Source organism: Lontra canadensis, unplaced genomic scaffold (assembly GCF_010015895.1).
Source record: "Lontra canadensis isolate GAN:19392208 unplaced genomic scaffold, GSC_riverotter_1.0 scaffold92, whole genome shotgun sequence".
In the NCBI taxonomy this organism is placed as follows: domain Eukaryota; kingdom Metazoa; phylum Chordata; class Mammalia; order Carnivora; family Mustelidae; genus Lontra; species Lontra canadensis.
This window is the reverse complement of record NW_022631086.1, coordinates 1,923,244-1,939,865: the sequence shown is the minus strand read 5'-3', so window position 1 is coordinate 1,939,865 and position 16,622 is coordinate 1,923,244. Positions and strand designations below refer to the sequence as shown.

The following is a 16,622-nucleotide window of genomic DNA, read 5'->3' as shown; positions in this document are numbered from 1 at the left end:
CCTTGAAAAAGTATAAAATACTTTCTTTTAAAATTTTTTTTAATACTTTGTTTGCCATGAAAATGAGTGGGAATTTAACTCATTTCCAAAATCCTATTTGTTTTAAATATTATTTATTTATTTGACAGAGAGAGAAATCACAAGTAGGCAGAAGTAGGCAGATAGAAAGGGAGAAGCAGGCTCCCTGCTAAGCAGAGAGCCTGATGTAGGGCTCAATCCCAGGACCCTGGGATCATGACCTGAGCTGAAGGCAGAGGCTTAACCCACTGAGCCACCCAGGCACCCCCAAAATCCCATATTTAATTCCTTTTATCTTTTAAGTAGGCTTCAGTGTTTTAAACCATAACTTCCTTAATGACTCAAAGGCACACATTCATGTTAACATAAATTTTGGAAAGAGTTTTTCTTTTATCTTTTTAGTTAAAAAAAAAAGCAACCTTTTCTATGCTATGCCATCTGCAATTGCCCCATTATTTTGAGATTAAGTCTTAAAACGCAAAGATCTCTCCTTTCATGTTAAGGAGATAGTTCATGTCTAGTCCCTGAAATTTAGAGTCCATGCCATCAACTTTAACATGCTTCAATGCCTTAATGTCAAATATGGCAATTATTGGGATTGCTCTCTTTTCAGTTTATTTTTGAGCTTCATAGTATATACATTTGTCATCAGGTTACAAAAGCCAGTGAAATGATTGATCAGCTGCAAGGTAAATTACCGGACAGTTCAGCAGAGAAAGCCTCCAAGGCAGAGCTCTTCACTCTTCTTGACCATCATGACACGCTCCTTCTGGAGCTGGAACAGCAGCACTTGGCCTTGGGCCTCCTGCAGCAGCAAGCACTGAGCATGCTCCAGGACGGAGCCACGCCATCCCCCGGAGGAGAGCCATCCATCGTCCAGGAAATCACGGCCATGCAAGATCGGTGCCTGAAGTAAGCATACACTTGCTTTCATTCTCTGTTACTAACCTTGGCCATGGCCCAAAGGGATAAGCATTGTAGTAGAGTCTGGGGAGGCTCCCATCGTGCCGTCTTAAAAACGTGGGGAACTGTTCCCTTCATCCCTACTTTTCATTTTTCTTAACTCTTCAAGTATTGATCTGGCAAATATATACTGGTAGTATTTAGGAATACAGTAACGAGCCACACAGATTCAATCTCTACCTTCATGAGGTTTACAGTCAAGCAGCAGAGACCGACAGCTACGGAAGCATTTTGGCAGAGCATGGCGGTAAGGGCATAGGCAGCAGAGGCAGCTACACTGAGAGGAATCAAGGAAGGCTTCCCTTCAGGACGGGTGCTTATGCTGAAGACTAGGCAGGACTGAGCTAGGCTGTGAAGAGGGAGGAGAGGTTAGCCAAGAGGGGAGTAGAGTGTAAGAGAGCTTGGATGTGATCCTGTCACTTTCAAGGAGCTGTTGGGTGACAGGGCGATTCCTGAGAAATGAAGCTTGAAAGGTAAACATGTGAGAGCTATTGAGAACTTCATTTTGATGAAGTTTGTGAACTCATTGGTGAAACTGGAGGATGGGGAGATCAGAGCAAGGGTAATATCAAAGTCCAGATAAATAATAGCTAATTCCTGATAGTGAACTTAGGAAAGAGAATGGTAATCTTAACGATGTATAACCAGCCCGGTTCACTTACTGAGCCAGAGGGGAAAATGTCGGTAGATAATTTTATCCTGTATTAACTAATAGTGCTCATCCATAGCCTGTACTTACTTCTTGTACCTATAAACAAATTCAGGATAATCTGACTTCACTTACTTACACTCTTTTACCAAGCCTTTGCCAATTCCAATAAAAACTTACAATCTGGATGTTGAACATTATTAATTGCCAGATTTCCAAAACTTTATACTCTGTTTAGAGACTGACCTCTAATAGCCACAAATATTCCAATTACACATTACCTTTAAATGCTCAGGATTCTGCGCCATTTGAGTCAATTTCCAAAGAAGAAGTGAATAAGCAAATGATCTCCAGCTACTTAAGAGAGGAGAATTCATTGTAATTTACGGCTTCAGAGTGTGTGAACTCTCAGTTTTCTGGGGATCAGCCATTAACTTCATATTCTTCTGCTGTGCTTGGCCTAAGTGGTACTGAACATTTTCTCACTGGGAAGCATCTTTACTTCCAGAAAAAAGACAGGAGGCTTTACTCTCCTCATGTCTGTTTTTGATAAGAGGATGTCATGGGTAGGGACTTCCTTTCATTTCAAATCCTCTTCTGGTTTCTCCCGTTGCTGCTTCTGAAGCATACAGGACAAGGTGAAGCGTCAAGGGAAGGCGGTAAAGCAGGAGCTCGAGGAGCGAGATGTTGTGGAGACTCAGATCAACGCGGTGAAATCCTGGATTCAGGAAACAAAGGAATATTTGGGGAACCCAACCATAGAAATAGAGGCTCAGCTTGAAGAACTTCAGGTACCACGCTCTCTTAATTCCCTATACCCATCATTTAAAAATGTCATCTTGATTTTAATGAGATATATTTGTTTGTTTTCAGTGAGTATTGAATGAAAATTTTTCAGAAATGCAATATATAAAAGGATTTTATTATTTTATATTATATTATATATAAATATATTTTTTAATTTTATATTTATTTTATATTTACTATATATTTTTATATTATATTATGTTATTATTTTATTATATATTTATATTATATTATATTATTACTCATTTATATTAATATTTTATATTATTGTTATTAAATATATTTTATTTTATTATTATAGTATATATTTTATTGATATTAAAATATTTTATATTTTATATATTATTTTATTTTTATTATATATTTTTATATTATTATATTTATATTTAAATATATTTTATATTATTTTTTATTGTTATTTTATATATTTTTATATTATTATTTTATATTTTTATATATTATATATTATATTATTATTTATGTATTATCATTTTATTATACAAAACAACTTTATTATTATTTCAAGGTACTTTCTTTTGTCCTGTATAAAGGGACCTGCTTCTCCCCAGAGACTAAAGAAAGGCTTGAGTTTGTTTTTTTTAAAGATATTTCTCTAAATCCAAACTTCATATATTGATGAACGATACATAGTCTTGTCTCTGCACCCATAAAAATGAATTTCCTTATCAGGTTCCCGGAAGTTTCTAATTTTTTATCTTTTTTTTTTTTTAGATTCTCCTAACAGAAGCCACAAATCACCGACAGAACATTGAGAAAATGACTGAAGAGCAGAAGAATAAGTACCTAGGTCTCTACTCCATCTTGCCTTCTGAACTGTCCCTCCAGTTAGCCGAGGTGGCCCTGGAATTGGGAACTATTTATGATCAGGTAAACCGAGGGGCACAAAGTATGCCTTTCCATTCTTTCAGAGGCTCAGAGCTCTTGTATGAGGGTTCTTGATTTTCACAGTCATGTCTTCATGAAAACAGTTAAAAACACATCAGTATAAAACAATAATATTATATTAGAGGTCTTATTTGTTGGCAAAAAATATATCAGATGATCGCAGATATGAACAGTAATGTCATACAATTAAAAAGTAACTTTTCTACTTAGACTTTCTCTAAAATAAATGACTTAAAAAATTTTTATAGCTATATTTCATGTATTCAACAAAAATGATTTGAGTCTCAGGACCTGCCAGTTACTCTTCTAGCTCTTATTTCAGTTCAGCAAAATATGAGTTAAGTAGGTGAAGATATTTGAAAAAAGAAGGAAAATCAAAGTAAAAAAAAAAAAAAAAGGAGGTAAAGCCAGGGAAGAAGTTATTATCCAAAATACACATTGGTGGGTCCTATAATATTTCTAGAGGAAGGCCCTTCAAATAAACCCTAGCTTTCAAATGACCAAAGAAGGAAGTGACATATGAGCCAATTCATGTCTATAAATTTAAAATCTTTTTTTTTAAACAAAGTGTTGCATAATCAGTATTAGCACTGAGATCAGAGGGAGAGTTCTATCTTAGGTCCCAAAAAGAGAACATGCTTTCATATAGTGAAAATAGCTTTAGTAGCATCTGTAAGGAATCATAATAGCTTTTTAAGACCTCCCCGGTGACATAATGCTAAAGTACAGTTAAGTTGAAAACAGTCCATAGGGGACAAAGACAATATATACCACTAATTCCAAAGTGCTACATGAAACGGAAAATAGTGTCACATTGTAGCAATTATAAAATTCACACAAGTGCACTGCATTTTTTGGACCCTCCAATGTATAGTGCAAAGTGTTTTAAAAACTTCTTCAAAATCCAATGCTACTACATCATGACATTGACCTAAACTAAAATGTTATTTTCTATTTTAAATATTTAATTGGCCTCTTTGGTTTTTCTTCTTAGACATTGGAAGGTCTACTGGGAAGGATGACTTGGCAAGTTCAGATCTTAAAAAATTTTTCTTTTTCTCTGGATAAATTTCTCTGTTAGAGTTACTCTCATGCATCCCACTTATGTTGGCACTCAACTCAAAATAATGAAGGTCAAAGAAGTATTCTTTTTTTTTTAAGTTTATTTATTTATGTGTGAGAGAGAGAGCAAGTGTGAGCAGGGGGAGGGGAGGAGGAAAACGGGGAGAGAGAGAGAGAGAGAATCCCAAGCAGACTCCCCACTGAACAAGTGAGGGCCCCATCTCACAACTCTGAGATCATGACCTGAGCTGAAACCAAGAGTTGGACACTCGACCAAGCCCCCCAGGCTCCCCTGAAAAGTATTCTTAAGGCATGTTTCCTCTATACTAAAGTACTTCTCACTTATGTAAAGACAATATTTCTTTATTGTTTTCTCTTAAGCATTTTATTATAAGCAAAAATATCACTGTTATCAAATCAAACCAAAGCTATTTGAAACTTATAATTGTTAACTGTACTTTTTAAACTTTTCTTTTTATTGGCTCTGCTTAACACTTTTTTGATATAGGGATGTACTTGGGAAGTTGGCAAAAGGGTTAAGAGATCACCAACAGCTAGCTTATAAAAAGATGCTTGGGAACAAATCCAGATGCTTCCAGTGATCTAGCAGTGTTTTTCATATTGTGGAGAAAAAGGGTTAAAGGAATTTGTATTCCAAAGTTGGTGAGTGGAGAAGCTAGGATTCAAACTCAGCTGTATACATACTGCGATTTATGAGTAGTTTATAAATATTTGGTGCATAGATCACTGTACACGCATTGCTTGTTCCTTTGCTGAAACAGCAGCACAAAGAAAGAGTGGAGGCATAAAGGTCAGGGGAGGCAAAGCTGCGTGGAAAGCCATGAGAGCTAGCAACGACACGGGGTGGTCTGACAAGGAGCATCAACGCCAAAGTAGTGTTAACCACGTAGAGTGTCTCTTGTCAAGATCTGAAGATTGAGGTTTTTAGCGGCAATTACGCAATTTATAAATCATGGTTGATTTTGCTATTCTCATTGATTATTTAGATCCAGGACAAAGTAAGAGAAGTTGAACAGAGCAAAGCCATGAGCCAGGAATTCAGCCGGCAAATTCAGAACATAGCCAAAGATCTCACAACTATTCTAAGTAAGCTGAGAACGAAGACAGATAATTTAGCACAAGCTAAAACTGACCAAAAGGTAAGGAAAAAGTGGAAACATAAGAGGTGTTATTGAATGAATTTACTGTTTTTTGGAGTTAGTTTATCTTAGGGATATAGAGGAGAAAAAAAAAAGTTTTCTTGATTAGCAAGCTTCCTTAAAACCAAATAGTAAATGCAGGCAGTAAGACATTTTAGAAACATAACATAGATTACTTACAGCATTACTTTGGAAGTGTATTAATATAACTACTTATTCATGTGTGTAAGAGGGAAGAGTGTCAAAGGAACAAATAATGATTTGGGAATATAAGTATAAAAATTCCAAAATGAATGGTCTTGGTGGTTAAATCTGTGTTCTCGCTCTGCTGATGAGGTAAGTGACGAATCCTTTTTGGGTGGGGCAGAAGGAAAACATTAACCTTCTCCCTCAGCCTCATAGGAGACAAACACCAGGATTACAAAACATCCTGCCTACTCTGCCTTTCTAACTGAAGAAAGAGAAATGACCTGATCGGAGTCGAAGTATTCTTTATAATAGTTGGCATTTACAAAAATCATTTAAAATATCACCCTTGATCTTGGAAAATCTGGAGAAATTTACTTTCTGTAGTCTGATGTCCTTTTGTGTTGATTTCCATTTAGGTGCTAGGAGAAGAATTGGATGGCTGTAATTTAAAATTAGTGGAACTAGATGCAGCAATACAGAAATTCTCAGAACAGAATGGCCAACTGGGTAAACCGCTGGCTAAGAAGATAGGAAAGCTGATTGAACTTCATCAGCAGACCCTTAGGCAGGCTGAGAACCGGCTCTCCACGCTCGGTCAGGTATGTCTTCCGGGCCAGGAGTCAAACTCTTCTAAGGCAGAAATTCAGTGGTCGCTTTTTCTTTTGAAAATTAATCAAAAGGTAATATGGACAATGATGAGGGTAGTTAAGGGTAGCTCATTTCATACCACACCTGTGTTCCTAAAATTTACATGTAAGCTTGCCTTTATTTTATATCAAACCGTATTGTCAATACATTGACAAACGTGGTCATATAATGGACTTTCGGAATGAATATTTTGTCAACTGGAGAAGTAGTTTGTGAAATGAATACTCATCCAGTAACATGTTTTACAAAATCAGTATGGGGTGAATTCAAGTATCTTAAAATAATATATATATGTATGTATACATATATATATAAAGTATATCTATATATAAAAATATATTTAAAGGCATAAGACATAAGATATATATATATAATATATGTAAGACATAAGATATATATGTAAAAATGCACATATATATACTCTTGGCATTTACTGTTGAATAGGTTCAGGTCACACATCCATCATAATGGTTGACTGTAAATTCACCTTCATAAATTGATTATGTGTTTTTTTCTATAATCAGGGACAAACTAAATCACAATTTGGCAATTAATGAATTACAGTACCAAGCCTCCTTACTCAGTGAGGGTGGAGTATGGGAGAAGGGATAGAGAGGTCCTAGACAGATGACTAAGAGATGAGAATAGGGAATAATTTTAGAAGACAGTTATTCAAGCGTATTAAGTACTTGGACTTGATCCTAAAGTCGCTGGAAAGTCCTTGACAGGTTTTCAACAAGGAAATGATTATTCATGTTACCTTTAGATATTACGGATATTATAACAATCATCCCCTAGGATTACTGTATCTAAAGAGAAGTAGAAGACTGATTTCTAGCTCATGAAGCAGAGTTGACATTGCTATGTGAATGGTAATGATTTTTCAGGCGGCATCCCATTTAGAAGAATACAGTGAAATGCTTGATTTCATTCTGAAGTGGATTGAAAAGGCAAAAGTGTTGCTACATGGAAAGATTACATGGAATTCAGCACATCAGCTTCGAGAACAATACATTTTACATCAGGTAACTTTGGGAAAAAAATCATTTTCAAAGAGTAACTAAGAGAGAAATTTGATATAACTGGCTAGACTGATAGAAAATTTAAAGGACCATGATGTAGAGTTAATGCAGGTGCCAGAGAAAAAGAAAAGTAAGGTAGCCTTAATGACTCATCCATGGAAGAAAGTGGTTACCCATAAGATTTCATTAGACTGTATAAATAATAGTATCCTCTATCTCCCCTAGACTTTTCTTTCTCTGAGACCCCAAATAATCAGCTCTATGTAGGTCTTTTTTTGCGGCTTCTTTGAAAAAATCACATGTTGGGGGATATGGTGGAAAATTCTTCCCCAGGAAGAGATGTGGTATGTGGAAAGATGATAAGCTCTAGTCCCAGACAGATGGGAAAACCAAACTCTGCTCTTTAGGGCTGTGTGATTTGGAGCAAACTGCTTTGCCTCTCTGAATTCAGTTTTCTCATCAATCAGGTAGAGCTGTAAATGATATTTATATTGCAGAATTATTAGGAGAATCAAATGGTTTAACATATGTGCAGATATCAGGCTCAGTGGGCGTCACGTGGGTGCCTCCTCTCAGCATTCAGCCTGGTCTCAGTTGTCCGGCTTTCCAGAGGAAGCAGGGTCAGCTGGAAAGGAGCAAAGAGTCCATATCACGTGGTGGCTGCATTACTTCATTTCCGGAAGTTTTCTTCTGGTCATATCATCCAGGAAATTATTTCATCCTTTTATTATCTTTAGCTTGAATTAGATACAAGTATCTAATAGCCCAGTTAGCTTACAATACAATACATAATGGTTTTTACTTAGTTATATGGATATCCTGAGGTATTTGAGATTCTCTTTTATTCTGATTCATATATACTCATATCTTTTAAATCATTCACTTTTCCATTCCTGTGGACAGGTTTCTAGATCAAACCCCCATTTTCTCCTTGGAATGCTTTTACAGATGCTAACCAATTTCCCTATGTACGTGATTGTTCTTCTCTAATTAATCTTGTATACTCTTCTGGAATCTTTCTTACACTACGCAAGACAAGACTTAAGTTACAGTTGGTTGTAAACAATGAAAAAATATTCAACCTCATTAGAAATCTAGAAATGAAAAATTTAGAAGAGAGAGAGAGCACTCTATCAAATTAACAGCGTTTAAAAGTTATTTGAGGTTCATATTTAAAGAAGTGAGAGCTCTCAACTCTGAAGATTACTTGTTAAAATCTTTTTGAAAAACAATTGGCAAAATGTATCATGATCATCAAAATGTTACTACTTCATAATCCAAAATGTATAAGATATGTGGTTTAATAACTATACTGGAATCTTATTTTTTTAAGATTTTGAGAGAGAGTAAGAGAATGTGAGCTGGGGTGGGGGAGTGGTGGATGGGTTGGGGGGGATGGGCAGGGAGGAGGAAAGAAGAAGGGGGAAAAGTATCTCAAGGGGACTCCACGGTGAGTGTGGAGCCTGACACAGGGCTTGATCTCATGACCCTGAGGTTTTGAATTGAGCTGAAACTAGGAGTCAGATGCTTAAGCCACCCAGGCACCTCACTAGAGTAAAATTTCTTTTTTAAGATTTTATTTATTTATTTATTAGAGAGAGAGAGAGTGAGCAGAAACAGAGGGGAGAGGCAGAGGGAGACAGAGAAGCAGGCTCCCCCCTGAGCAGGGAGTCCAACATGGCGCTCGTTCCTAGAACCTGAGATCATGATCTGAGCCAAAGTCAGATGCTTCACTGACTGAGTCACCCAGGCGCCCCTATAGTGGAATTTTAAAGAAAAATGTCAAGTCATTTTTCCGAATGACATTTTGGACATATAATAGAGTATAAATGTAGTCTTTAAAACAACCATCAGGGGTTTTTGTTTTGTCTTGTTTTATTTTAAGTAGGTACTGTACTCATTTATTTATTCAACAAACATTTATAGAATAATTCCTTTCCAAAGCTAGAAACTTATTTATTTTTTAAAGATTTTATTTATTAATTTTGACAAAGATCACAAGTAGGCAGAGAGACAGGCAGAGGAAGAAGCAGGCTCCCCGCTGAGCAGGGAGCCCGATGCTGGGCTCAATCCCAGAACCCTGAAATCATGACCTGAGCCAAAGGCAAAGGCTTAACCCTCTGAGCCACCTAGGCACCTCCAAAGCTGGGAATTTAAAATACAAAAGAATATTCCTTGTTCTTGCCCCAGGGAGTTGATAAAGGGAGGTAGACCATTACAGAGTGTGGTAAGTATAGGAGATGAGGGATCAAGGTGCTGAGGGAGCCCACAGGAGTGTGCTCTACCCACACTGCCCGGGGTCTCGGGGAAGCTGAAGGAGGCAGTCTTAGGAAAAGGTGATTCTGGGCTGAGGCCTGAATGACAGGCTGCCTACTCGTGTGAAATGCATTGTAGACAAAAATGCATGTTGAAATCCCAGTAGTAAGAGTGAGGGGTGCTTTGGTGCAGTGGCGGGGGCGCTCCAGGGAGGAGGTGTGGAGGAGAGCTGGTAGAGAGAGGCATAAGAGGTAAAATTAGAGAAGAAAAAAGATCCAAAGTCCTGTAAGAAGAACTTGGGCTTTAACCTACAATCACTCTGAAGTCTTTGACAGATCGTCTTGAGGCAAACGGCAAATTCAGGCTTGTATTTTAAGAAAGATGATTTAGCAGACTGTGGAAAACAGACCGATGAAGGTAAGAGAGCAAGGAAGGTGGCTTCAGTCGTAGCCTGAGAGTGACAGGGTCCCTCTTTGGAGACTGAGAGAAGACAGAATCCAGGGCTATTATGAGCTAGAGTTCTGGACTCTAGAGACTCTTGGATGTGGATGAAAGAGAGGGGGGAGCCCTGGACAGTTCCCAGGTGTTTTGACTGGGGCAGGCGGTGGGTTGAGTGCCTCCGAGACATGGGACACCGCCTGTCCGTGGTTCTGTCAGATGCTCAGGAGAGAACTCAGCCTGTAGACACTCTCGAGGAGCTCTCGCTTACCTGCCCTAGGTCAGGCTGCCCAAGTTTAGCCAAAAATAGTACACCGGGAGAATGCACATGTTCTGATGCTAGGTGGAAAAGAAAGATGGAAAATTATACTTATATTATGATCTCAGTTACCTAAAAATATGCCCACATGTAACAGCAGTTATCCCTATTTAACATTATCTCTGATGTATTACGGAATATTTTATCTTCTTTTTTGTATTTTCAATATTTTCTAAGCTTTAATATATATATATATAGAGAGAGCATTCCTCATGAGGAAAAAAATGCTGTACTTTATTATTTAAAATTATTATTATTATTATAATTATACATAATATGTAATTGTACATATTATATATAATTACATAGTTTAAAATTATATAATTATTAAAATTATTATTTTATTAATATTATTTATTTTTTCCTCATGAGGAGAAAAATACTATACTTTATTATTAAAAAATAAAGATTTATTGCTAAGAATAACGTCCCAGCTCCCGTTTCTCTTCACACATCCCATATCCCAGTCACTGCGCATTTTGCGCTCACTCATCTCTGTTCCCTTGCTGGTGCTCTCCCTTCTCCCAGTCTTCCTGCAAGCAGAAGCACATCTCATTTCTGTCATCTTTAACCTTTTCTCTCTTTCACTGTCCTCATAGAATGTGTATTATGTGGTTAACAATCCATTTGTATCATCAGTCCCACTCCCACTAGGTGATACGGTCCTGATGACGAGCGCTGTGTTTTATTCCTCCTGGTATCTCAAGTTGCTTCGACCCCCTTTGTCTCACTAAAGCAAGTGTTGAAAGGTTTTTGTTTGTAACGCTCTTGTGTTATTTTCGTTTCTTAGACTAATAAGCATCTCAGATCTTAGACTTAGAATGGGAGAGCTGAAAGGCATCTCTCGAGTTTAAATATGAGTAAAAAGTAGTCTCAGCAACCTGACAAGATGTTGGGCTCGATCCCAGGACCCTGAAAGAGCATTGGCTTTCCTGGGATACTCATGTCCTGACCCTCACTAGGGAGCAGCTTGGGGCGGTAGATAGAGTATGAGCCTTAGTCTCCAACACTTAATAACATGTGGCCTCAGCTAATGGTTGACATTTCCTAAACTTTGATTTCTTTTCCTGTGAAATGGGGAGAAGAGTAGGTGGGGAGTTGGCACAGGGGTATGAAGGTTAAACACAGTAAGACACACACTCCGCAGTACGCATGAGAACTCTGCAAACGTCTCACTCCCTTCTGGGCTGACGGTCTTACACCACACCAGACTGATTACCTACGTGTCTATCTCTGCCTACCTGTCACTGTCATGATTATTGATAACTCACTCTAGAGCATGCTAGAAGAATCTGAAGAAATCCACAGCAATCTGGAAGCAATGATTGAGAAATTACAGTACCTCGCTAGCGTGTACTCCACAGAGAAAATGTCTCAGCAAGTGGCAGAACTGGGACGGGAGTCTGAGGAGCTGCGACAGATGATCCAAATTCGTATGCAGAATCTCCATGATGCTGCCAAGGTAAATAAATAATAATAATAATAATAACAATAACAGTAATAATAATGTTAGTGATTCTAATTGGAAAGTCTATCATTTTAAAAAAATGACGGTTTTATAGTGAGGATATTGTACTCACCTCTGATAATACCATCTTGACTGCGATGTTACTCTTCTATGACTTTGAACTTCAGGTGCGTATATACTGACAATTATATTGCTTATACTCTGTAGGATATGAAAAAATTTGAAACCGAGCTTAAAAACTTACAAGTTGCTTTGGAGCAAGCCCAGACAACCTTGACTTCTCCAGAAGTCGGACGTCTTAGTCTCAAGGAGCAACTTTCTCATCGACAGGTAAGCAAGATAATTCAGAGGAAATGAGTTTTTTTTTTTAAAGGAAAATAATGAGGAAAAATGATTTTTGAAATCAGTTATAGTCTTAGTACTCTATACATTAAAGAAAAATTCCTTGGAAAATATTTATGACATGTGACAGACCTGTTATTCAGTAAACGGCTCTTATGAAATAAGCTATTAAAATACACATTTTTGTCCATGCTTTCCATGATGTAAAATGTGAACTCGCACTTTCAGCATTTGTTATCTGAGATGGAGTCACTCAAGCCAAAGGTCCACGCGGTGCAGATCTGCCAGAGCGCCCTCCGGATCCCCGAGGATGTGGTCACCAGCTTGCCGCTCTGCCACGCAGCCCTGCACCTGCAGGAGGAGGCCAGCCGGCTGCAGCACACGGCCATCCAGCAGTGCAACATCATGCAGGCATGTGCTGCCGTCCCAGGTCCCAGCTGGGGACTCTTGCTGTCCCCGCGCCAGCAGAGCAACAGCAAATGAGTCATGGGCTTCTTTTCTTAGCGTTGTGTGGGCTCAGCCATCAAAACACATCCAGAGTGTTAAATCTGACAGATTGTTGTGGTTACATAAAATAAGGAGATGAAATGCTATCGTTTGGATCACCCACAAAAGCCTGGGGAAAGCTCTATAAAAAATATCCTTTGGTGAAAACTATCTTTGAGCAATATATTTTAGTAAAGAACAACTTATAAAGGTTAATTTTATCTTCAGTCATACATTTTTACCTCTTATTATTCATCTGAGAATCCTCTAAAGCCTTGTAAAATGCCTTTACTGCTAGTATATGTTACAGAATTTTTTTTTCATATTTCAGCTTACTGATGCACCAGATGCATTTTCTTGCCTGAAAAGTACACCCAAGTGTAACTCTTAATCTCTTTAGCTAATAAGAGAAAAATCATTTACTAGAAAGGAATGACATTCTCCACGTCTTCTCTCCTTTCAACTAATACCTTACCTGCTTTACCCAAAAACTGCACACATATGTGCTCATTAAGTAGCCAATGGTCACCTTGGTCCACTCTCCTTGCTCCTTGGATGATCTCTTAATTTGTTGCATAGTAAATTCCTGAGGATAGAAGTCATGGTTACTTCATTTTTTTGTCTTCCACCCAGCATTTTGACAAGTGCCTTACATATATATATGTGTAATATAAATACTAAATATATATATATATATTTAGTATTTCTTAGACAAAAAAAAACGAAGCAATCATGTTTTTCATACTGCTTCCCACCATGCCATTGTTCTGACCAAGACACGGCCATTTTCAGGACAACATGAATGGGGAGAACAGAGAGGATCTAGCCACTTAGCCATTCTGATTGGGTCAGTAATCTTAGCAAACTCTTTTAGAGAGAAATCTTTGAACTATCTGCATAAACTTGAGGACTTGAATCACCCAGGGATTTTCCCCATCATTTCTTTGCTCCCTAGACACACAGGAAAATACCAGTTAACACTATAGATGGCCGCACAGAATGATCCCATAGTTATTGATACCGAAAGATAATCATGCAGGTGTTTTTTTTTTTTCTCTTTCAAAGGAGGCTGTGGTACAATATGAACAGTATGAGCAAGAAATGCAGCACCTCCAGGAGCTCATAGAAGGAGCCCACAGAGAAATTGAGGACAAACCTGTGGCCACCAGTAACATCCAGGAGCTGCAGGCCCAGATTTCTCGACACGAGGTAAGACGGGAATGCAGGCACTTGCTGAGAACATGTACTCGGTTTTTAGTGAATCACAGAGGAGAGTTTGCCCTGTCCCACACACAGTGTGTTCAGTCCTTGAGGAGCATCTCTGACTGTCTTTGCACTTTCAGCCCTGTTTTTGCTGATCCTCTCCAAGACCCAAGAGCCTGAGTCTTCCCCTTTGAGGCCAAAACCTCTTTCTATGTTGCTGATGACATATCTCAACGGGGACCCACCAATTGTCTCCTGCACCCAAATTCTTACAGTCAGTTACACCAAAACATAGTCCACTCTGTACTCAGAGCCTGCTAGAAACAGCAGGGCTCAAAGCTTTGCTGCTTTGATCACCCTCTTTAAAAAGAAGAGACACTTCATATCAAAAAATCATTTGCTCTTTCAAATGTAGATTATTTCAGTTCCTTCTACCAAAATCAGGGTATGGTCCATGTTGTTTTGCTGATTTCCAGATTGTGTCTATCAGCATCTTCCCCATTTTCAAATATGCCTTCTTTTTTGTATTTATAACTTCATTATAAACTCAGGACTTGAATACTACTTATGCAGACTTGGTCTCAGGGATCATAGACCTTGAGTGTCTTAGCCCATTGATACCTGCCAGTGAATTTCTTCTGACCTATTAATTCCTGTATGGCTCACATTTACTCTTTCCCTTGGGGACTGGCTCACAGCATCATGAACTGGGGTAAGCAACAGGGCGGAAGAGTGTGTCTTATCTGCCAAGGGTAGATACTTAGTTTATTCTTCATCTGCTCTATTTTAACTTTGTTGTCATAAGAGCAACAAACCATTTTTCCAAACCAAGTAATCATATGAGTTTCTCAGAAGATTCAGTTGTTGCCTTTGAAGGATTCAGTTTCTCACTACCTACTCTTCAAATGCAATTCTTTAATATCTTGACATGGCCAATGCATCAGTAACTTACATTTATATATGATTTACAAAATAACATTGATAAACCTCTCACCTACATTTACTTCTACACTGTACATGTCATCTATGTTAACTATTGATTTCTCTTATGCCATTGGTTAAGAGATAATAACATAACAAAATATGTTGTGAAAATATTTGAAACCACGGTTTATACAATTCATACATTAGGCTATATATTAAATTAATTTATTATTGAATGATTTTTTAGTGTCATTTTATAAGATCCAGAATTTTGTTCTAACAACTTTCGTATCATAGTACAGAAAGTATATATTTTTAAAATCTTGTCTGAAATAACAATAATTATCATTACTACAGTTTTTTGAGTTTTTTAAATAGTTTACAAGGTTGTTACATTATCTCTTATAACATCACTGTGAGGTAAGGATTTTTTTTTAAATCATCTCCATTATACTGATAAGAAAACAGAAACTAATTTTTGTATGTGTGTTAGTGACTTCCCAAGCTCCCAAATCTAGTAACTGGCAGAAACCAGATTCTAAGCCAGTATCTGTGGCTCCAAATTCCATGATTTTTCCCCTACAGCAGAAACTATCTGGGCTACCTTATTGCACAGAAGAGAAGAATGATGGTCCAGGAAAATAAATGACTTGTCCAGCATCCCAGAGATGGTGCTGAGCACAGTCAACTGTAGACTGTCCTCCAGGGTCCTGTTCAGTGAACCACTCATTCTGTCCCACTTTCTCTTTCCAGTTCTAAACATGAGTGTAGATATTTATAAGTTTTGTCATGTGATTTAGAATGCATTTTCATAATAATAATGGCATTGTCCTGTGTGAGACTCGTGGTATGTATAAAACAAACACAGGAAGGAAAGTGCTGAATGGGGAAAGCCTGATTTATGATAACACAAGAATGGGGAAGGCTGCTTTTTCCTGTATTTTCAGTCTGCTTTTAATGAAATTTCAATTTTGAGGTGGATCTATTGTATAGAAGGATAACTTTCACTCCTAAAAATAATTGATAATTTATTCATTTCTAAGAAATTCACATTTTTTCTGTAATTTTTTAAGTGTTGCCTTTAAGTTGAAAAAAAAAATTATCCTGCCCCTTTTCGATCATAGGAGAGAAAACTCAGGCTCTTTGCTTCTTACCTTACATACAAGGTCTTCTGAGTGCAGGAAATTATCCAGGAGAGGGGCAGCCACCGAACTTAGAACAGCCACAGTGTCTGCAATTCCTGCCTCTTTATGCTCATCCTTTGTAGTCATTTTCAGAAATATCCAGTAAAAATTAAAAATACATATGCTCCCTGAGAACAGAGAATACTTTAAGCCAGAGGGGCTCCATTTTAATTGGGTAGATTTAATCACCAGCCCTCCAAGTTATTATTATGATATAGACAGGTTTTATTCTTACAGAAGAAAGTTCTAAAGAGCTATTTCTCCAAGGGAGTGATATGGGATAAGCATAAAATGCTTGGTAAATCAAAATCCTTTGTGGAGACCAGAATTTCATTGTTAACGAACAGCCCAAATGAGTTTTATACACAAGAAAATTGAGAATTCTAGGTTAGGAGGTGGGTGTCTGTTGTCAGTGTGGGCACACAGCTTTGCGGGATACAGCAGTAGGGGGCACAGCCATCCACATAGGCAGAAAAGGGGAGGGACTAAAACTAATGCTGCTTCACAAAGATTCTTCAAATCTACCCCTGTGGGGCAAGCCTTAGTGATTTGTCCTATGAAAACGGAATTCAAGGAGT

At 37.7% G+C, this 16,622-nt stretch overlaps 1 protein-coding gene across 2 annotated transcripts in view; it reads left to right on the top strand.

The window, feature by feature from the left end:
* SYNE1 (spectrin repeat containing nuclear envelope protein 1) overlaps window positions 1-16,622 on the top strand; it is a 451,046-nt gene that overhangs the window by 269,774 nt on the left and 164,650 nt on the right. For both annotated transcript variants that reach the window (XM_032836376.1, XM_032836375.1), the window contains exons 81-90: window positions 671-930; window positions 2,256-2,421; window positions 3,170-3,325; window positions 5,413-5,565; window positions 6,171-6,353; window positions 7,290-7,427; window positions 11,714-11,899; window positions 12,113-12,235; window positions 12,476-12,658; window positions 13,799-13,942. In XM_032836376.1, the coding sequence (XP_032692267.1) occupies window positions 671-930; window positions 2,256-2,421; window positions 3,170-3,325; window positions 5,413-5,565; window positions 6,171-6,353; window positions 7,290-7,427; window positions 11,714-11,899; window positions 12,113-12,235; window positions 12,476-12,658; window positions 13,799-13,942 (1,692 nt within the window). The remainder of the gene's footprint in view (window positions 1-670; window positions 931-2,255; window positions 2,422-3,169; window positions 3,326-5,412; window positions 5,566-6,170; window positions 6,354-7,289; window positions 7,428-11,713; window positions 11,900-12,112; window positions 12,236-12,475; window positions 12,659-13,798; window positions 13,943-16,622) is intronic.